Source organism: Arachis stenosperma, chromosome 2 (genome assembly GCF_014773155.1).
Source record: "Arachis stenosperma cultivar V10309 chromosome 2, arast.V10309.gnm1.PFL2, whole genome shotgun sequence".
NCBI lineage: Eukaryota > Viridiplantae > Streptophyta > Magnoliopsida > Fabales > Fabaceae > Arachis > Arachis stenosperma.
In genome coordinates, this window is record NC_080378.1 from 115,708,739 (window position 1) to 115,731,235 (window position 22,497).

Genomic DNA, 22,497 nt, shown 5'->3' on the forward strand with positions numbered 1-22,497 from the left:
AACTTTTTACATCCAAAATTGATATTCAAGATTATAAAATCTGGAAGAGTAAAATATTTTATAGTAGTTCATTAATTTTTTTGGTTTTTAATGGTATTCTTTAGTCTGGTTGGTTAAAGATTAATCTGTCATAAATTAAAATTTTATTTAAGAATTTATTGTTAGTCAATAAATTACTGTATGTATAAAATAAAATTCAAACCTCAGACATCTATTTAAATAATTTAATAAACTACCTACTAAACCAATGTAACTTGGTTGATAATAGTTCATTGGTAATTATTAATTATGGGATATAGACTTTAATTTGATATCAGTTATCACGTTATAAATAATTTATTATACAAATTTAAACTATTAAAGGAAATAAAGGATAGATAATATATATTCTAACCATTATCATCTCAAACATCATATTATTTATCATTTATTATTTTTTAGCACTATGATAGATGGGGCCTCTACTTTTGTATTAAAAAAGAAGGACCAATAATAATCATAGTTATAGGTATAACATTAAAGTGGGAATATATAATAAGAATGAAAAATTCTTCCAAATCCAATCTCTTGAATCTTGAAGCTATCTTACTGTTAAACAATTTGGTAAAGTAAACAAAACTAAGTTTATCTGCGACGTCACCAAAATAAAACAAAATTTAATGGATATTTTTTAAAGTTATATATTTATAAGTTTGTTTTATATTTATATAATTTATTTTAGAATAAAATATATTTTTTATTTTAATATTTTTTAGAAATTTTAAAAATATTTTTAAATTTTATTTTATTTTAGTTTTATCTTAAAAAAATTTTATTTGTATTAAATATATTTCAAATAACTAATTTTTAAAAAATTTAGGATCAATTTAATAATAATTTTACAAGAACAACCTTTAACATAAATTATTAGTTAGACATAGTTGTCATATACTATTGCTAGATTATTCATAAATTTTTTGAAAATTTAATTGTTAAAAATATATTTAATACAAATTAAAATTTTTAGGACAAAATTAAAATAAATAAAATTTAAAAATATTTTAAAAATTTTTAACGAACATAAAGATAAAAAATATAATTTACTTTCTTCTTTATTATAAGATACACAATGACCAAAAAATGTACATACACCACTTTAAATTCCGCCATTTAATTTATATTAATAAGTAAGAGCGAGATAATGATATGAATTTTGTGGGATTAATATTTGAAAAAGAGCTTTATTTCAGAAAGCTAATATTTGAAAAATAGCTTTGTAAACTCTTAGATTTTTTCACCATCCGAGCTAACTTTTATGATGATAGTTCTCCCAAAGTCTTATAATTCATGAAGTTGGTGTTTTCAGTCGATCAATCGCAAAAAATTTACTTGCAAAGGGTTTTAATAACTAATGGAGAATTTTGATCAGTAAGATTGTGTTTGTTTATGAGAACAGGATAAAATAAGATGTTAAAAATAAAATATAAAAGACAAAAATATAAAATTTTGTATTTTTATATTTTGTTTGGTGATAAATTAAAATAAATTATGAAAATCTAATTTATTCTTATTTTTCTCATTCAAAAATTTTGAAACGAAAAAATATAATAATAAAAAAATATAATTATGAAAAATTAACAAAAATAATAAAAAAAATAAAAAATAGGTTATGTTTTTTATTAGTGTCTTCATATCTTTTTTGTCAAAATGAACACAAAATATATTAATTCAATATTTTTGAACACATTATTTCTGTTTATACCTTTTCTATCAAATAAAATTTTGTATTTCTGTAAACAAATACAACCCAAAAAAATCAAATAAAATACCACTAAATAAAATATTATAGAGTAGTCATCGAGCCGGATCTTGAAAATTAGTCGACCAAAAAGAATTATCTGACAAGAATTAACCAATAGAGAGTTCTAATTGACAAAAAGTTGAGTTAAGTACCACAGAGACTGGAGTTATTGATAAAGAAGTTTTAGAACACTAACTAGTTTAACAATAAATCAAAATGGAGAAAAAAAAGGAAAGCAAAACGAAGTAGAAAAGGAATTTTTTGATTTATAAATATCTAGCGATATATGAAATGAATACAATGCTATCTACTTTCAAAAGGGTCAACTACTGATATATATACTAGCACAAGAGAGAGAGTTAATACCAAATCACTAATTAATCAAACTAACACTCTGTTTCTAATAAAGATTTACAATCTTTATCTTTGTTATCTTTCACACCCCCCTCAAAATGGAGTATGGTCGAAGAGTTACTTGCAGTTTGACCCGTAATCTCTCAAAGACAGCAGCTGATAATGGCTTGGTGAGGAAGTCTATAATTTGTTCAATCCCTAGGATATGCACAATATGAAGGGAGTTGTCCTTCAATTTGCCTCGAATCAGCTGGACTTCAAGCTGAAAATGCTTGATCTTGTCATGCAAGATTGGGTTGTGCATAAGCAGAACTGTGCAAAGGTTATCGCAGTAAATAGTAGGAGTAGTTGAAAGGGAAACATCTAACTCTTGAAAAAGATTTTTAAGTTAGACTAACTCAGTTTCACAAGATGCCAAACTTTTGAATTCTGCCTCAGTAGAGCTCCTACTAATAGTAGATTGCTTCCTACAAGACCAAGACACTAAATTAGTGTCAAAATACACACAAAATTCAGATACTACTGACCTTCGATCCTCAATATCAGCAGCCCAATCCGAATCTGAGAAAGCATAGAGCCTTGTATCATTACATCTGTGAAATGTCAATCCAAACTCTTTTGTTCCTTGCAAGTATCTTAATATCCTCTTTGCTGCTTTCCGATGAGGAAGAAGGCGTGCATGCATAAACTGACTTAATTTGTTGACTGCAAAAGAGAGATCTAAACAGGTGATAGTTAGATATTGCAAGGAACACACCATTGTCCGAAATAGTTTAGAATCTTCAAAAGCTTCAGCTCCTGAAGACAAGAGCCGTAGAGAAGAAATCATTGGTGTTGGCATTGGAGATGCTCTTCCATGCCAATTTTAGACAACAAATCTGTTATGTATTTAGTTTGTGACAGATGCAAGATACTATCTTTGGTGTTTTGAACTTCAATGTCCAAAAAATAACTTAATGGTCTCAAATCCTTCAACGAAAATATTTTATTAAGTTGTTGAATCATAGAGGTTATTTTATTAGAATTATTTTCTGTTATAATTATATCATCAACATAACATAAGATGTAGATTAATGAATCTGAAGTCCTTTTAATAAAGAGAGATGTGTCACAATTAGCACTTTTAAAGCCAAATAAATTCAAAGTCTTACTGAGTTTTAAAAACCATTCTCTTGGGACTTGTTTTAAGTCATAAAGAGACTTGTTCAATCCACAAACATGAGTATCACTTTTTTGTTCAAATTCAATTGGTTGAGACATGTAAATAGTGTGTTGTAAATCACCATTCAAAAAAATATTATTAAAATCAAATTGCCTAATTATCCAATTTCTAGATAATGCTATACTTAAAACTAATCTAATGGTAGTTGGCCTTATAATAGGATTAAAAACTTGCTCAAAATCAAAGCCCTCTTGTTGATGAAATTCTTGTGCAACTAACCTAGTTTTGTATTTTTGAATTGATCTATCAGGTAGTTTTTTGATTGTGTACACCCATTTGCACCCAATAATTTTGACATTTTGAGGTATAGGGACTAAATCCTAGGTTTTAGTTCTTAGAAGAGCATCATACTCTTCAATCATAGCTCTATATCAATGTGGAATACCAAAAGCAATAGTTAGTGTTTTAGGGATATAATCTAGACTATTGGTGATAGTATTAACCGTAACAGTAAAATTTTTTATCTAGAAAAACCAATTTTAGACCTGGTTGCCATAAGATATACATTTAGAGAAGGTTTAGATTATTATGACTCGGATAGAGAATCATCTTATCTCTCAATAGAAGAAGGCTCTATGTGGATATTTAATATGGATATTATAGAATCAGTATTAGTAGTAACTATATCATCATTTCTAGTATTAAGAGTATCTTGGTGAGTTTGAGTGTCAAGATGATTTTAAATTATTATTAGTAGTAACTATATCATCATTTTTAATAGTACGGAAAGGACAATCATTAATATTAGTAATAGTGCTAGTGTTACATGGCATAAAAGAATCTGTACTGATAAAAGGAGTATTAAGAGTAGTGTAAAGCTTATTATGTGACACTAAAGTAGGAAAATTAGAACTTATTACCTGATCAGTATTGAGAGGACCCTGTGAAAAATTCGCAGAAGAAGATTGATGAAATAATTCAAGATAGGAAAATTCAGACTCATTAAATTATACATGTCGAGATATATAAATTCTACCAGTAGAGTCAAGACATTTATAACCCTTGTAATTTGTAGCATAACCTAAAAACAAGCATTTCTTGGATCTAGATTCAAGTTTGTTATTAGTGTAAGGTCTCGATAATGGATAGTAAGAATAGCAAAAAATTTTTAGAAAACTATAATCTGGTTTACGATCGAATAAGACTTCATGTGGTGCTTTGTTAGCTAAATAACAGTAGATAAACGATTGATTAAATAAGTGGATGTAATAATAGCTTCATCCCAATAAGTTAAGGGTATAAAAGCAGTAGATAACATAACAAACTCACTTTAATGAGGTGTCTATGCTTCCTCTCTGCACAATCATTCTGTTCAGGAACATAAGAACATAAAATTAGCAAAAGTAAGAGATTTATATTCACCATCATTGTCAGATTAAAACTCCTTAATTTTGTAATTAGTAAGATTTTTTATTAGATTTTTGTATTGTTTAAAGGCATGTAAAACTTATGACTTGTTAACAAGCAAATAAGTACAAGTGAATCTACTAAAAGCATCTATAAAAATAACATAATATCGATAACCAAGATGAGACGCAATGAGAGCAAGACCCCATACATCGCTATAAACTAATTGTAAAAGAGAAGTATAAGATGTAGTAGAATCTGAAAAAGGAAGTTTATGTATTTTTGCTTCAACACAATTATTACAAGTCTTAGAAACTAAATCAGAATTGAGAATATTATGAGCTATATTATATTGATTGAGAACTAATTGAACTGTTTTAGTGGCTAAATATCCTAAACGTTTGTGACACACAAAAAAATAGAACAAGAAATAGTAAAGATACGAGGAGGATTAGAAACTGATGTAGTTTGAGACACAGCCACATTCACAAATTGATAAAGGCCTCCTCTTCTAAAATCTTGCAGTAGAACTTTCTGGGTGAATTGACAACGAACAACACAGTAAGTTGCATGAAATTCAAAGTAAACAAAATTATCTTGAGTAAACTTAGATACACTAATTAGGTTCTTAGTAATGTGAGGTGTGTGAATTAACTGTTGTAATAAAAACCAGCATTTAAAATCTAAAGAATACAAAAAAAACTACCAATATGAGAGAGAATACCTGAACCATTACCAACTTGAACCTGCTTAGGACCAGAGTATTCAGAGCAAGATAGCATGTTTGATTGATGTGGAGTCACATGATGTGAGGATCCTGTATCTAGATACCATGCTGGATGAGAAATGGTAGATGGTGCAGCTAGAAAAACTTGTGGATTATGAAAAGATGAAGTTGGTAGTGGAGGAGTAGAAGTTGAGGTATTGTTTTGTGAAGAGGAAGCTGGTAATGCAATGTTTTATCCAGAATTATTAGGCCTACGGGATTGAGACTGGAAAGGGGGTGGAATTTCTTGATTAAATCGATGGAAGCAGTGCTAAGCAATGTGGCCAAAATGCCCACAAACTTGGCACTGAGATCTAGGAGAATTATAAAAAGATCTTTCTCCTCCTATTGTGAATCTTCCACCTCCTCTCCCTCTTCTTCCTCTTGTTCCACGATTGAAGTTTGGAATAGATGGAAAGGAGGTTTGTGTGAGGTTAGCTTGCATCACTAGATTCTCTGGTTTTCTATACTTGTCCAACCTTTTATCATGAATTAACAACATAGTTTCAACTTCACATAGGGTAAACATATGTGGTTTTGAATTGATGGTAGTCATAAGTATTTGATAATCTTCATTTAGACCTTCAAGAATAGCTTTAACCTGTTTTTCTGGTTTGAGAGGCTTTTTCAAGGCTGCTAATAAATCTGCAATGATTTTGATCTTTGAAATATATTCAGAAGCAGTGAGGTTATGTTTCTTGATAAGTTTGAGCTATGCCTTTAATTGTTTGATTCAAAGTTTTGTAGACTTAGGAAAATATGCCTCAATCCTATTCCAAATCTGGTAGCTATAAGTACATCCAACCATTTTAGTTTTGATAGCAGAATCCATAGAGGCCAGCAACCATGAAATTAGGTTTTGATCATCTTGAATCCATTGTTTGTATTGAGAAGATTCAACACCAGCAGATTGATTTTCTGAATTTTTAAAAGGTGCAGGGATCTTTTCTTGATAAAGGTGATTTTCTAATGTTTGTCCTCGAATGGCTGTCAAAGCTTGTTGCTCCCATGTCTTGTGGTTATTTTCCCCCAAATTATCTTGAATCGGATTAAAGGGCCTTTGGTTGAAGAATTGAAGTGGAATCTGAAAAGAATTTGTATTTGCAGCACTTGACTCTTTATTAGAATAGATAGTAGAATCATCTGACGAAAAAATTATGAAACCACTTATCCCAAAAGTTTAAGCTGATAGGAGAAGGTAACACTAATGGTTATATCTCTAACATTCTCTCTCAAGCAATAACCTCTCTTTTTTGGGTTTGCTTTATTTGTTATTTTTTTACTTTTGGGGGTTCACAAAAAATCGAACTCTTGACCTTTCGGACATGAAGTTCTGATACTATAAAGAAGCTTTGGAACACTAACTAGTTTAGCAAGAAATCAAAAATGGAGAAAAGAAAGAAAAGTAAAATAAAGCAGAAAAGAAATTTTTTGATTTATAAATACCTAGAGATATATGAAATGAATACAATACTATCTACTTTCAAAAAGATTAACTACTGATATATATACTAGCACAAGAGATAGAGTTAATAACAAATCACTAATTAACCAAATTAACACTCTATTTTTAATAAAGATTTATAATCTTTATCTTTATTATCTTTAACAATTGAAATACTAAATCTTAAAAAGAAATACAATATTATGAATAGATTAATTTACCTGACAAAAGTTATATAATAAAGAACTAATATTTAAAAAAAAGTCTTATAGAATTTTAGGTTCTTTTATTATACCAACTAATTTTTATAGTAAAGATTTTTTCAAGATAATTATGAATTTATGAAACTAGGATAATTATAAAGTACAAAAATTAAAATAGATAAAAATTGCATAAACATATCTAATAACTAAATATGGATCCCATTTTTTTTTTAAATTGAATAAAATATTAAAAAATATATATATAATCTAATAGGTTTTAACTACGAAATAAGATTTGTCCACATCTAATTTGAACTATTTATCAATGAATCATTAACTCTAACCATATTTAAATATTTAGATCGAATTAATTTTGATTATTTTCTACTTAAATCAACTATTTAGTCTACATGTTAAATATATTTTAAAAATTTAATTTTAATATACTATGAAAAAAATTACACATTTATTTAATTATATTTATATATTTGAGTCATTTTTAAAATAATAAAAATTTACTTATACGACAATATAAATGCTAATAAATTAATTAAACAACGTGTATGATTTGATAATTAAAGCTATCCATATTCAGCATTCAATTCCTCTTTCCCCATAAAATTTAATATTCATTTCTCACATACTTGGGGATCAAGTATGAAAAATGATCATTTATGATTCAACCTAATGCATCTGAAAATTTTTTCAAAGTCATTGGTCAAAAGTACAACCAATAAACTCCCTCTCTTGGAGAGTTTAGGGTGAGTTTAGTTTGTGCTTTTATTTTTATTTTTAGTATTTTTGAGTTTTTAAATTTTATGAAAAAAATGGTAAAAATAATAAAATTTTTTAATTTTTAATTTTTATTTTTTATAAAATTTAAAAAATAAAAAATATTAAAAATAAAAATAAAAAATAAAAACGTAAACTAAAAGGCATCTTTAATTTGTTTTTAACAATGTTTTATTTTTTATTTTTTTTATAATATCTCTCGATCTAACAAGTTAATAATTAATTTGCCATAAATTTAAATTCTATTTAAATATTTATCATTGAATAATAAATTTTGTATATATAAAACAAAATTTAAATTCCAATACTTATTTAAACTAGGGGTGACAATGGGTAGAGTAGGGTAGGGTAGGTAGGGTTTGGATCTAACCCTAATTTTACTTGCGGGTTGATATTTTTATATAAACTCAACCCTATCCTATCCATGGGGTTGAGAATATCTCAACCCTAACCCTATCCGTTCTTAACCCGCGGGTATCCGACCCTACCTGCGGGTTATAGAAAAAATACACTATTATTATATAACTTGATGATAATTCAAAATAAAACTGATTTTTATGTAAAAAAAAAATAAATTATCAATTAATGATTTTCTTTTTGTGGCTCAGGATCTTTTACATTTAGTGAGAAGTTGTTCAACATCCACTTAAAACATATTTTTATATAAGCATATAATATATACATATATAGAGTACGGGTTGGTCGGGTAAGATTAAGGCTCAACTCACACCCTACCCTACCCGCACCCTACCCTACCCGCTGCGGATCGGGTTGACAACCCTACCCGACCCCACCCAATCGGGTGGAGTCGGATTGGTACTCGCGGGTAGGGTACATATTGTCATCCCTAATTTAAACCAATAAGTGAACTAATTATTAGACCAATCCAAATTTATTATTTTTCATTGTTTTTGGTTTCTCCTAAGATATGCATTCCGTGTTGTGTGTATCACAAGCCCAATCCATATTTAAGGAACCAAACTCAGAAAAAAGCTCAACTCTTTTTTTTGTTTTAAAAATCATTAAAAATCATATCTTTAATAAAAAAATAAAAAACAAATTTAATGTATCTTATCTTAAAAAAAAAAAAATAAAAAGCATAGATTAATAGTAAAATAGTCTCAAGTGAGTGAAATGACATATCTTCATTTACGTGATAAATAAGGAGGATTTTATTAGAAACAAATTTAATGTATCTTATCTTTCAAAAATCAAATTAACAGTTCAACACACATATTTTTTTTATTATTTTAACTATTTTCAAAATATATTAATTCTAAAATAGAGAGATAGAACGAAGAGAAGTAGCAGAAGTGAAGGAAAAAAAAAAAAGAAAAATCAAAGAAAAAAAATGGAAAAGATGAAAAAAAAAACAGTAAATACAAAATTTCAGGCAAAAGCTTAGGCAAACAGCGATGATGGACGAAAGAGAAACCGAAAGAGAAAGCGAACTCTTTCGTTGTTCTTCTTCGGTTTGAGACTTTCACTCTTTCACTCACTCACAACGAGTTTCAACTTTGAAGTCAAAACCTCTTTTTTATTTGTTTCTTCTTTGATCGTTTTTCCGATCGTAAAAAAAAAATAGAATGTTTTTTTTTTCCGGTGAGTCTGTGTCGGTGGAACTTCAAAAGCTATAACGCGAAAAAAAGGAAAAGAGGGTTAAGTGAATTAACAAAACACTTGTTGTGTTTAGTTTTAATTAATAGTTTAATTAATTAGTAATTGATTAATTGTGATTAGTCAATGATTATGAAGAAAGGGAAGGGGAAGAACAACGGCTTGTTACCAAGTTCGTTGAGGATAATCTCGTCGTGCTTGAAGACGGTTTCCACCAATGCCAGCACCGTCGCCTCCACCGTCCGCTCCGCCGGTGCCTCCGTCGCCGCTTCTATCTCCGCCGCTGCTGAGGATCATAAGGATCAGGTTACATCACTCTACTGTTCAATTTTTTTTTTTTTCAAGTTCCAATTCAAATTCAGTTCAACTTGTTAATCCTTATCCTTAAACTGCAAAGTATTTAAAAAACAAAATTGAAAGTAGGAAGCGAACTTTATTTGGCATGATTATGTTCGATTAGGAACTTTTGACCTATTAGAGAAAGTTACTTTTTTTCTTTGTTATTTGTTTTTTTTGGTAGTGAATTTTGTTGCGCTTTGTGTGTACATGTTTCTTACTTGTATTGGTTTTGTTGGATTAAGTGGGTGTATTGGTACAAAGTGCACTTGTATTGTTTAGTTTTAGAATGGAAATTTTCATCAATGAGTTTGATGCTTAAAATTAGGCATGGAACGGGGATATTCAACCAAGCAAGCATATTTTCAGTCCTTAGAGTAATATTCTTAATCACAAATTATGATAGGCTCCAACGCTGACTTATATGTGTTGGTACTTTTTTTTGTTTATAAAGGTTAAAAAACAAAGTATAGTAATAATTATTTGTGATTTGTGATAATGGTGGATGTTACCATGATTCATGGCCGAAGTTTCATGTTCTGGATGGACTGAGTGTGATCCTATTCGACACTTCGGAAAGTGCGATCCTATTCGACGCCTCGGAAAGTGTGCGATCATTGTAGTTGACATGTGTCAGGATGTTAAGTTGATTGAATTCTAAGAGTGATGCTGCACAAATAAAGGCCATAAGTTTACATATTGCAGATATTTTAAACTTTCTATGCTTACATAGATCGTTTCTCACTCTTAGCTTCATAGCTTCCTTAATTAGATTTGACTTGGTAATTACACTTCCCAACATTTTGCACTTGGCTTCTGCTTGGTTCATGTGTTTGTCCATTCTAGCTTGACTCTTTGTAATTATAGTTTCCGCTTGTTGGTTGGCAGGTTACTTGGGCTGGTTTTGATACACTAGAGCTTGATTCATCTGCGTTTAAACGAGTTCTTTTACTTGGTTATCTGAATGGATTTCAAGTACTTGACGTGGACGATGCCTCTAGTTTTACTGAACTGGTTTCAAAGCGCGATGGCCCAGTTTCTTTCTTACAGATGCAACCTTTACCTGTTGGCTCTGGTGACCAGGAAGGATTCAGAAAATCACATCCTTTATTGCTGGTTGTTGCTGGGGATGACACTGAAAGCATTAACCAAAATGGTAGTCATGTTGGTGTGGGAAGAGATGGTAAGGTGGAGATTCCATCTGGAAACAGTATCAACTCTGCAACAGCTGTTCGGTTTTATTCTTTGAAGTCTCACAGTTACGTTCATTTACTGAGATTTCGATCCACCGTGCGCATGATCAGATGCAGTTCAAAGATAGTAGCTGTTGGTCTTGCCAGCCAAGTATGCAGTGGTTCCTCTGGTGTCTTTTAGAATTGTCCAAAGATAATTATTGTCAGATAAAGCATAAGAATATCTATATTACTTAGCTCATTTTTGTTATGCAAACCAAGAATGATTTACTTTATTAATATTTTTTTTTTGGCAGATATACTGCTTTGATGCATCAACACTTGAGAATAAATTCAGCGTCCTCACCTATCCTGTTCCTCAGTTATCTGGACAAGGACCAATAGGTGTTAATATGGGTTATGGTCCAATGGCTGTGGGTCCAAGGTGGCTAGCATATGCTTCCAATAACCCTCTGCCCGTAAATGTAGGATGCTTAAGCCCACAAAATCGAAGTCCTTCTCCAGGAGTTAGTCCATCAACATCCCCAGGTAGTGGTAATTTGGTTGCTCGTTATGCAATGGAGTCCAGTAAACATTTTGCTGCTGGAATACTCAAATATTGTCACGAGCTGCTTCCTGATGGTTCTAGTTCTCCAGTGCCTCCAAATTTAGGCTGGAGAGCCGTTAGGGCTACAGGACTTGAGATGGATAATGCAGGAATGGTTGGTATTATTTTATCATGGCTGAGTTAGTTGATTGCATATCAGTGAATTAGAAATTTGTACACTGTAGATCAAATTATTTAATCTAAGACTTGTTCATGGTTCTTATGTATTTCAGGTAACTATTAAGGATTTTGTCTCTAGAGCTATTATCTCACAATTTAAGGCTCACTCAAGTCCTATATCTGCACTGTGTTTTGATCCTAGTGGGACCCTTCTGGTCACTGCATCTATATACGGGAATAATATTAACATCTTTCGGATAATGCCATTGTGCACACACAAAGGTTCAGGGCTTCCAAGCTATGACTGGAGCTCATCTCATGCGCATCTCTATAAACTTCATCGTGGAATAACACCAGCTGTTAGTATATCGTAGTTCTAATTGCTTATTTTATCTGTTTTCAATTGTCATTCCCGTTTCATTCTTTCATATTTTTTTGCGCTTGTTTGACAGATGATCCAGGACATCTGTTTTAGCCATTATAGTCAGTGGATTGCAATTGTCTCATCCAAGGGAACTTGTCATATTTTTGTTTTGTCACCTTTTGGAGGTGATACAGGCTTCCAAGTTATCAATTCTCAGAGCAAAGAACCCTCATTACTTCCAATTTTGAGTCTACCTTGGTGGTCTACTTCATCTTCTCTTTCTTATCAGCAACCATTGCCTCCTCCAGCACCTGTTGTCCTTTCAGTGGTTAGCCGTATAAAATATAGCAGTTTTGGATGGCTTAATACTGTTAATAGTTCTACTGCAAATGCATCAGGAAAAGTTTTCGTCCCATCTGGTGCCATTGCTGCCATTTTTCACAATTCTTTATCTTACTCACAGCAGCTTGTTAACTCAAAAGGAAAACCCTTAGAGCATTTGATGGTATATACACCATCTGGTCATGTGGTCCAGCATGAACTTGTGCCTTCTTTAGGTCCAGAACCTAGTGAAAGTGGTTCAAGAGTCCAGTCTGCTTCTATTATGCATATGCAAGAGGATGAGTTCAGAGTAAAAGTTGAACCTATTCAATGGTGGGATGTATGTAGAAGGTCAGAATGGCCGGAAAGAGGGGACCCTTGTGGGAATACCTCTGATCGACAAGATGTTGATAAAGTTCAAGAGAAAATATGTTCTGGTGGTGTCCATGGATTGAATATTTTGGATACAAGTAATGTTGGGGAAAAGATGGTGAAACCTTATACAGGGAAGCCTGAAGACAAATTTCACTGGTATCTATCTCATGCAGAGGTGCAAATGAATTTTGGAAGTATGCCAGTTTGGCAAAAGTCAAAGGTATTTGCGGTGCTGTTTGACTTCAATATGCATTGTTTGCTGTTGGTTGTTGATTGTCTTTCTTGTTTCTACAGATTTGCTTCTACACAATGAATTCCGTGCGAACTAGTTCAATTGACAGTGGAGAGTCTGAAATCGAAAAGATCTCTGCTAATGAAGTTGAAATAAGACAGAAGGAGTTGTTGCCTGTTTTTGATCATTTTCACAGCACCAGACCAAGCTGGAGCGAGAGGTGGTGATTTCTCTCTCTACAGCAGATTCAGCTATCAGCTTTGTGTGCCATTAATTTGGTTTTAATCATTTTGTGCTATCTAGTAAGACTACTTTTAGATTACTAAAATTGATTGTGATACCTGTATACACTGAAATTTGGGGTTGTAGTTTTATGGGATTGTTAATAGTTTTTTAACTTTGGAATTTGGGATTGTGCTACCTATCTTCCTGCATTGGCTCTCTTCAACTGATGCTTGCTTGACTGCTTGTTCAACCTCTCAAGGAGAAAAATCATCTATTCCTTTTCTATTTATCCACATATTATCAGGTTCAATTCATTGAGAAAAACTCAACATCACCTGTTGTCAAATGTTGCAATTCTTTTCATATAATCTCTTTACGTGTTCATATTCTGAGCACATGCTGTTTTTGTTTACAAATTGGAGGCATTTATAAGATTGATTTCTACAACTTATTATTATTTGTCGCAAAATGCACATGTAATCATTTGTATCATTTATTGTATTGTTTTGTTTTTATATTCTCAATATTATTTAATTTTTTCTCATGCATATTGGAATGCAACTCAGAGGCCTACTTTCCGGAGAAAAATATTTTATCGCATCTCCAATTCGTAATCAAAGTGAAGACAAGCAAACTGCCGATGCGACTGTTATTTGTCACTCAAAGCCAGCATCGCTGAGCTCCACTGAGAGCTCTGATGGAGGTAAGATATTATTTTGTTAACATATGGAGTTAAAAAAATTATTAGTTGGAATTTTGACTCTTATTTTAAATGGAAGTTTTCTGTATTATTTTAAGCATTTAACGTATTTATTCGAATTTATGGTGATTGTCTATCTATTATTGATTTGATGTTTGTAATTTACTTCAGGTTCATCAAGGAGGACTGAAAATCTGTTTGACATGGATCAAGTTTCTTCTCCTTGTCAAATACTTGCCGACATCCACTTGGAGAGATTGGGAGCCATAAACATTGAACCAAACATTGAACCGTATGCGCAAAATAAGATTATGCTGGAACATTCATCTCCTTCGGACAAATTGAAACATGATGAAAGAAAAGAGACCATAGAAGATGCTAGTATCTCTGAGGGCTCAGCATTGCTCATGAAACGGCATAATGCAGATAAGAACAATTTTAGAGAAGTCACATCAACAATGCAAAATGAATCTTCATGGCAATCTTTCTCAGATGACCATTGCGATACACTTAGGGTCAATGGAAGTAACATGTTAACTGAAGTAGGAACTGATGATGTTGACAGTAGCAGTAGTCACCATGAAACAGAACAGCCTGAGGAGGATGATGATAAGGATGAAATGATTGGTGGCTTCTTTGTCTTGTCGGAATAAGGTAAAAATACAAAGTGCAGTTGAAATTGATTGTGGGTGTTCTTCCATAGTTGAAATTTAATTTTACATCAGATGATCATCTTTTGTTAATGAATCAATTCAATCATCTGTACTCAATAGATTCTCAGATTGAAAAGTCTATGCATGTTGTGAATAGCAAACGAACACATGAACAACAACTAAGGATATGATTGTTGTTCAATTGTGTGAACTGCCACTTCCTCTTTCTCTCTCAACCTTGTATATTCCATAGGAGGGAATTCATATATTCATGGGTTTGCTAAGTTTGGATTTATCATTATGCTTAGCATGTAAATATTAGTGGGATATGGAAGTTGTATAATATATATTTTTTAATTCTTGAATTTGCTAAGGAGAAGAAAGTAAAGTTGGATTTTTTAATATAATTTATGAAATTTCATATATATATTCTAAGCATGTTTGCTTTCCTTAACTCATTACTTTGCAAGGAAGAGTGCCTATGACAAGTTGTTGCAACTTAAGACAAAATAGCTCTTCAATCATTTCTTTGTTTAAAAATTAAGAGTATGTTGATGCTTGGTAATTAAACATAATTAAGAGTATTTTAGGATAGGAGATATCATTAGTGAATAACCTTTTATTTTTGGGGTCATGCTTGGTGGCTCTTTTAATAAGTACTCATTTCTAAAGGTATTTTGATGCTGAATTGGTGAAGATGAAGACATATATACTTCATCTTCATGAAAACCTCATTATTGATATCAACCACTTTTTCTATTCTCCTCTTCCCCCCACCCCCTTCCCAAAAATAAGAAACATGTAGATGATATTGAATTGAATATGAAATTCAATGATACCATTTATATAAAGAGAAATGATGTTTAAATCACTTTTTTATACACCTCTTTCATACAACTTTTTTTTTAAGATATAAAAAGTTAAACATTTTTTTCTCTAACTTCTTATTAATCACTCTTAGTGTATAAAAGTGATATATAGAACATAGTGCATATAACATTCACTATATATATAAAGACTCACCTGGTATTCTTATGTCCTTTTTATTCCACTAGTGGTGCCAGCACAACACTTAATAGAACAAGATTATGTTTTCCAGAAAAAAAAGAATGAGCCAAGATTTCCATGTGTGGGGATGAAATTGAATACATAAGCACATAAAAACAAGGGGGGAATAAAACAGAAACCAAAAAGGAAAATGAAAATGATAGGGGTTGGAAAAAGGGCAACGTGGTTAATGGAAGCCAAATAGATTTGAATCCTCAAGCACATGTAGCTTCTAAGATTTGTCGGGTTTTATGTCAATATAGATTTGTTTACTTAGACCAACTCCTCTGGACCCAAATCAAATTGTATTATTGCAAATTTTCCTTTTACTAACCAATCATTTTTTACTCTCTTTTCCTTTGGAATTTTGCATTAGGTCACAAATCAAATGTTTGAAAAAATTACTTTTAAGTCAGTAAAATTGTTACGATTAAGTTGACAAATACATATTTTTGTTTGAGTCAGAAAAAAATTTCAAAAAAAATGGTATAATTTTGTATTAGAATTTTGACTTGATTTTTAATTAGAATTTATAATGAGTAAAAGAAAAATGAAGATTTGCTACTATGATGATAACTTATTTTGGAGCAATTCATAGTTAATAATTTTTATGTTTTTCCCTTTTCTTTTTGATGCTCTCATGAGTTATGACCAATGTTTTTGGTCAATCAATGTTTGCGTTTAGCATATAGTTTTCTTTTCGGGGTTTATGATTCCAACGAAAACAAAAAGAAATAAATGGTGTTCCCCACAATGAACAAACACATTCTCATATTGATTCTCTATCAATCCATTCATATAATCATATGTCAAGGCAATTCATACAATTATTTGTGTCATGTGGATTCAAACAAATAAATTCTTATTTCATTTTCAACTGCTTATATTTAATATATATTGTATATAGATTTAATTTTGATAAATTAAATGAAATTTAAATGTGAAGTTTTACAATTTGTTTAAGACTTGTTTGAAATCCATACTGAAATTCACTATGTGGATTAAAATACCAATGCCAAAATATATGACCATGGTTGGATGATTGGGTTTAAAAGTAGATAGAAGACTCACTAACTCATTTAAAGCTTTTTTTTTTATTTGTTGAATAGTGGAATTTAAACTTTTAATACTTAATTAAATAGACAAATAAATTAATCGTTCGACCAATTCAAATTAATTAGAAATATCGTATTATTATTATTATTATTATTATTATTATTATTATTATTATTATTTGAAGTTGTGTGTGTAACTAAAACCAAGAGAAATGTTTATTTTAAGTTTGTTATTTATGATCTACAATATACATTAAATTATCACCTATAATTTTGAAACCCAATCATTTATTAAAATACATATTTTATACACAACAAAGAATATCAATTATTATATTAATTATTGTATATTTGTAAAAATTTTTAATTTGTATTTTATTAATAATTAATTTTTGAGTAATACTACATGTACATTAAAATTAGCCACTAATATAAAATATATGTTGAAATATAAATACATATTGAAAATAAATTAAATTACACATATATTTATATATAAATATATTGGTGACTGATTTTAGTATAAAAAATTAAAAATAACATTTTTGTTAATTTTTATTGGGTAAATAATATAGTTCGTTATTTATATATTATTGTATTGCTTTTTATAAAATGGAAAGTCAAAACCAAATAAGTGGAGAAATTAAGAGAGGAATCCCCATTTGTGGTAACCTCATTAATCCCATCACATTCATTCAACAACATTATTACTACTAATAACTCTTTTCTTACAACACAAACACCAACGTTTTCATTTCACTTCAGAATTTCAGAAACACTCAAATAATAAACGCACCAACCACCACGCCACCTTTTAAGTGAGAGAAAGAAAGAGAATTGGAATTAGAGAGAGAAAGAGAGAGAGAAAAAAAAAAGTTCTTTTAGTTTTGAGTGCATACCCCTTGTCTCAAATTCAGTGCTACTCAATCTCAATTTCAATCCTGACTTCATTTTCGCTTTCAAGTCAGAAACTTTTTTTGTGGGCTGCTGAGATCTGGTTTCTGCCATGGACGTTCTTCAGCTCCAGAGGAAGCTAAGAGAGCACCAAGCTGCCATGCTTCGAGAGGTTCATGAATCATAATATTCTAATTTTCTCTTCTTTTTTTTCTCTTCTATATTAGTTTTCTTTTATTCCCACAGAAAATCAGGGTTCAGTTTTTTCAGGTCAACGGCAAGTTTTTTTTTTATTTCTTTCTTCTCTATCATAATTACATTCAGTTATATCTTAATAATAATAATAATTAAAATAATTAATAAATATGTATATGACGTTGGTGTGTTGTCCCTTTGTTTGAATTTTTGGTTGGAGAACTTTGTGTGTTTTTATTGGGGAACTAATGATTGGTGTGATGTCACTTTCTTTCGAAAAACAAGATAAAAATTGAATTTTTCCCACACCTTTTTTTTTTCATTTGTTGAAACAAAGGACAAACAAAATTTGTGTACTTTGGTTCTTGTTATTGGGAAGTTATGTAGTCCCACAAAGTTATGATGATGATGATGATGATGATGATTATGTTTTTTCCCCTTCAATATTGTGATTGTGATTATGATGTGATTCTTGTTTTGGGGAAAATAGGGATTTCTGGATGATCAGTTCAGTCAGCTTCAGAAACTTCAAGATGAGAGCAGTCCTGATTTTGTGATTGAGGTTGTCAAAATGTTCTTTGATGATTCTGAGAAACTTCTCCACAACATGACAAGAGCTTTGTGAGTATTATTATTATTGTTGATTAGGAATCCTTTTATCTGATCTATGCAATAGATATAGGCACAAATTTTGTCATAATCATAATAAATACATATCAGAGGATTTAAATTTCTTTATGTTTTCTTGAATAAATTTTCATTTAATTGTTGAATTGTGATTTTGTTTTGACTTTTACAGAGGACAAGTACCTGTGGATTTCAAGCAAGTAGATGCTCATGTTCATCAGTACAAGGGAAGCAGTGCAAGGTATTAACAATAAATCAATAATAATAGGGTTTAGCTAATTTTTTTTAAAAATTTATTGGTTAAAAGAGGTAAAGTAAAAAGGTTTTATTCTTTTAATGTATTGAAAATTTATAAAAAAAAAATTACTTTTTATTAAAATTTTCTGTGTAATATTTTTAACAAATGCTTTAACAAAACCCTAATAATAATAATAATAATAATAATAATAATAATAATAAAAGAGAATACACAAAATATTTAATTATCTATTTTGTTGAATATGTAATGTATTGAATCTCTTTGGAAATATGTAATTTGGAACTTGGAAAAACTTGTGATGATTTGCCATTATTTGTTGTAGTGTTGGGGCTGCCAGAGTTAAGAATGTCTGTGCCACATTCAGAAATTTTTGTGAGACTCAGAATCTTGAAGGGTAAAAACTAAAAACTTCTAATTCCTTCTCTCACCACTTCACTTCCCTGCAGAAAAAAAAAAAAAAGCATTGTTGAATCTTTGAACATCTTGGCTTCATTGCATTTTTTTTAAATATATATTTTTGCTGTTACATTTTTTGAATTAAAAAGATATATATATATATATATATATATATATAGGCATGACAAACAAAAGTGATGTGTTATTCATAAAGAGTTTACTCTTGAATCACCACAAGAGAAGTTTTTTTTTTGTTTTACAGAAAAAAGATTATTATTATTATTATTATTATTATTATTATTATTGAAATAAAAGGGAAGAGAAAATAAAGATGATAGCTAGATTTAAATGTAATAGGAAAATTATAAATTTATTAACAACTTTCAATTAAGATCTTTTGTTATAAATATTATTCCTATTAAAGAATGATTGCACAATTATGATATTAGATCTTTTTCTCTTTTTGATAAAGAAAAAGAAAATATGGAAATTTTATTTTATTTTTCAATTATAAAGATTTCACGGGTAAACTTTGATTGAGCAAACATTATTGGAACACCATGATTAGAGTGCTTGAAATACTTTTCACTTTGCTATTTGTAATCTTATTATTACATGGACCACTAATAATACCCCATATGAAAAATTAATACTAACTCATGATTAGTTGCCTAAACTTTTTCCCCCAATTTTGTCTCATTAAAAGCTAAATTCTTAGACTTATTTTTATTTAAAGTGGTAAAGTTGTAAAAGAAAAAAATTGGACAACTAAAAATATGAATTAGTGTTAGTTTGCTACTTGGTGTATTTCCAATATTACCCCTCCTTAAAATTGGTGCAGGTGTGTGAGATGTTTACAACAACTCCAACAAGAATACTCCCTACTCAAGAACAATCTTCAATATTTATTTAGGGTAAGTTATAAGCACTATGATATCTTGTTCTATTTGGTGTTTATATTCTTAGATTCATGTACAAAGGGGAATAGAGAGTATTTATTTGTTTTTTTTTAACCTTTTTTCACCTGAGATACCATATTGAAAATGAAAATGAAGCTTCATATATTTATATATAATGTTTATAATATGTTCCATGTATTGAGTATTGCAGCTTCAAGAAGAAATCCAAGCTGCCGGTGGTTCAATTCCAACAATAGAATAGAGGGAAGTGACATGATTACCAATTGGTGAAAAATCAGAACAACGTGAAGCTTTGGATATAACGGCTGATTTTTGTTGTTCATTTATTTGGAAAGAAAAAAAAAATTCTGATTTAATCTTTCATAATTATATCTAGAGTTTAATTAAACAGTGGGATAATGGTGATGTGAATAAACATTTTGTGCCTAGTTTGCTACATATGTGATTCTTTTTTTCCAATATAGCTTCATGCGTTTGTTTATTAATGTGTTACCACTTACCAAAGAGCTTATTCTTTTTGTTTTTTGGTCTAGTTATTTATTTTCTTGATAACAGGGCCCACTTTACCAGGCCAGGGAAAGGGCCCAGCCCAAAAACCTTATGGCAAAGCCATCAGGTCACTTAGCTAGAGACCAAGATTATTTATTGGTCAAAATTTAACATTTGTTTTTGTTGTTTGGTATATTACCAAAACGTCTTATTTATCAAACTTAAAAAGGCCAACATGAGCTCTAATGGGTATCTGAGTTTTTTTTTTTTTTTGGGCCCTATTTATCCTTTAGCATTTGTTTTGAGGTATTAGGACAGAGATTAGAAGACTAAAATTCGGTATTATATTTATTGGTTTTGAGACTGGTACTAAAATTTTTGTCTTTGTTTCTAAAATTTCAGTATTTCAGTACCTCTAAAAAGTGATAATATAAGGGACTAAAATTTTTAGAGATAGAGACTGAAATTTTAATAACATTTTTACCTAAAATACTCTCATTTCAATTAATTAATTCTAATTTTATCCTTTATGCAAATTCAATTAGAATTTTATTCTTATTTCAATTTCTGTCTCCTATTTTACACCAAACAGAATACTGAAATTTATTTCAATCTCTGTCTCTTAATCTCTGTTTCTGAGTCTCAATCTTTCAATTTCTGTCTCTCTACCAAACACTACCTTTAATATGGCATTAATTATTAATTACCCTATTACAATTTAAAAAGAAAATTGCCCTATTACAATTTGAGTACAGTTAACATTCAAAGAACATGAGGCTTTGGTCTAATTTTAAAGTTGGATATATATTAAGTAGTAGATACTAGATAGAAATTCTTAAATGTTGTATGTGTGTGCATGTAATATGTATTTGTGATGTAATATCTAAGATTTTGAGAAATATTCTATTTATCTAACTTAATAAATAAATACATAAATAAATAAATAATTTATTTGAAGAACCTAATGGTCTTCTTCATGTTGCGTCATATTATGTTTATCAAAAATGTTATTTGTTTATTAAAATTAATTATTATAAATTTATATATAAATATATATATTATTTAATTTATTTTTAATATATATTATATATTTTAATATATATTTTATATTAATAAATAAATTTAATAATTAATTTTAATATATACATAATATAGTCCAATATTTATAGGGCAAAACTGGTCATACCGCCTTATGAAGAGTCATTTGATTCTAAAAATAAGTCAATAAAAAATATATATATTTAAATAGTTCGCTTGTTTATTTCGTAAAGAAATTGGATTAGTCAGTCAAAATAGTTATTAAACAACAACCATCACCAAAAGAAAGAAACAAAAATCTACCTAAATCCAACCATAAGTTTGGAACTTAGCTCAAAAATAATTATATTGTTTCTTTTTTCATAACGTAATTCCAATTTTAGGGGGAAAAAATAAAAAACAAAAAAACAAAAACTTCAATAAATGAGACAATCCATTTGATCTGATGGAGGAATGTTAAAAAGTGTTGGACCTCTATATTATTAGTCTGTTAGTACTATTTCGTTAATAATATATATAATTGTTCCGGTTTATTTGATTCACAAATTTAACCGAGCTGGTTCACTTTGTAAATGTATGTATGTATAAGTAACGATAATGTAGTAAATTTAAAAAAAAAAAACTTTTTTAACTCCAATTTTTATTCATTTTCTTAATTTATATAAATATACAGAAATAGATAGTTAATAGAAAACTAAAGAAATAATAATAATAATAATAATAATAATAATAATAATAATAATGTTTATCCGTGTTCAATATTTATATTTATCATTCACTCGACTTCTTGTTTTTGTGTGATACACCACTGATTGTCTCATACATTTTTATATATTATTTTATTTTTAGTACAAAAAAACTATAGTATAACTAGTAGTTAAGTAGTATATCACATGCTAATAAATAGTCATTATTTTATTTTTAAATCAACATTGCAAACTAAATCA

At 29.6% G+C, this 22,497-nt stretch overlaps 3 protein-coding genes across 4 annotated transcripts; 2 read left to right on the top strand and 1 right to left on the bottom strand.

The window, feature by feature from the left end:
• Nucleotides 1–2,090: 2,090 nt before the first annotated feature.
• Nucleotides 2,091–4,121, bottom strand: LOC130962062 (uncharacterized mitochondrial protein AtMg00240-like). Its single transcript, XM_057888148.1, has 3 exons — nucleotides 2,662–4,121; nucleotides 2,533–2,601; nucleotides 2,091–2,446 (listed from the first exon to the last, which is right to left on the bottom strand). Exons 1-3 carry the CDS (start codon nucleotides 2,973–2,975, stop codon nucleotides 2,416–2,418), a joined length of 414 nt encoding a protein of 137 aa, XP_057744131.1. The 5' UTR covers nucleotides 2,976–4,121; the 3' UTR covers nucleotides 2,091–2,415.
• Nucleotides 4,122–9,184: 5,063 nt separating this feature from the next.
• LOC130961087 (autophagy-related protein 18g-like) lies at nucleotides 9,185–14,987 on the top strand. The gene is made up of 8 exons (XM_057886760.1): nucleotides 9,185–9,831; nucleotides 10,750–11,205; nucleotides 11,351–11,755; nucleotides 11,874–12,119; nucleotides 12,213–13,040; nucleotides 13,115–13,272; nucleotides 13,844–13,980; nucleotides 14,149–14,987. Exons 1-8 carry the CDS (start codon nucleotides 9,652–9,654, stop codon nucleotides 14,628–14,630), a joined length of 2,892 nt encoding a protein of 963 aa, XP_057742743.1. The 5' UTR covers nucleotides 9,185–9,651; the 3' UTR covers nucleotides 14,631–14,987.
• Nucleotides 14,988–17,391: 2,404 nt separating this feature from the next.
• LOC130960372 (histidine-containing phosphotransfer protein 1-like) lies at nucleotides 17,392–20,504 on the top strand. Of its 2 annotated transcripts, XM_057885751.1 has the most exons (6): nucleotides 17,395–17,798; nucleotides 18,312–18,442; nucleotides 18,621–18,689; nucleotides 19,030–19,101; nucleotides 19,945–20,017; nucleotides 20,214–20,504. In XM_057885751.1, exons 1-6 carry the CDS (start codon nucleotides 17,739–17,741, stop codon nucleotides 20,262–20,264), a joined length of 456 nt encoding a protein of 151 aa, XP_057741734.1. In that variant the 5' UTR covers nucleotides 17,395–17,738; the 3' UTR covers nucleotides 20,265–20,504. The 2 variants fall into 2 exon arrangements, with proteins under 2 accessions (XP_057741735.1, XP_057741734.1); XM_057885752.1 differs by lacking the exons at nucleotides 19,945–20,017; nucleotides 20,214–20,504 and having other exon boundaries at nucleotides 17,392–17,798; nucleotides 19,030–19,105.
• Nucleotides 20,505–22,497: the final 1,993 nt, after the last annotated feature.

Bases quoted from the DNA above. Each gene is read 5' to 3' on its own strand.
- LOC130962062 (XM_057888148.1), bottom strand. From the start codon at position 2,975: ATGCCAACACCAATGATTTCTTCTCTACGGCTCTTGTCTTCAGGAGCT. The intron at 2,602-2,661 runs GTCAGTAGTATC...TTGGTCTTGTAG, and splicing joins GCTGATATTGAGGATCGAAG to GAAGCAATCTACTATTAGTA. The intron at 2,447-2,532 runs GTTAGTCTAACT...ACCTTTGCACAG, and splicing joins TTGGCATCTTGTGAAACTGA to TTCTGCTTATGCACAACCCA.
- LOC130961087 (XM_057886760.1), top strand. From the start codon at position 9,652: ATGATTATGAAGAAAGGGAAGGGGAAGAACAACGGCTTGTTACCAAGT. The intron at 11,206-11,350 runs GTATGCAGTGGT...TTTTTTTGGCAG, and splicing joins CTGTTGGTCTTGCCAGCCAA to ATATACTGCTTTGATGCATC. The intron at 13,273-13,843 runs GTGGTGATTTCT...AATGCAACTCAG, and splicing joins AGACCAAGCTGGAGCGAGAG to AGGCCTACTTTCCGGAGAAA.
- LOC130960372 (XM_057885751.1), top strand. From the start codon at position 17,739: ATGGACGTTCTTCAGCTCCAGAGGAAGCTAAGAGAGCACCAAGCTGCC. The intron at 17,799-18,311 runs GTTCATGAATCA...TGGGGAAAATAG, and splicing joins AAGCTGCCATGCTTCGAGAG to GGATTTCTGGATGATCAGTT. The intron at 18,690-19,029 runs GTATTAACAATA...TATTTGTTGTAG, and splicing joins TACAAGGGAAGCAGTGCAAG to TGTTGGGGCTGCCAGAGTTA.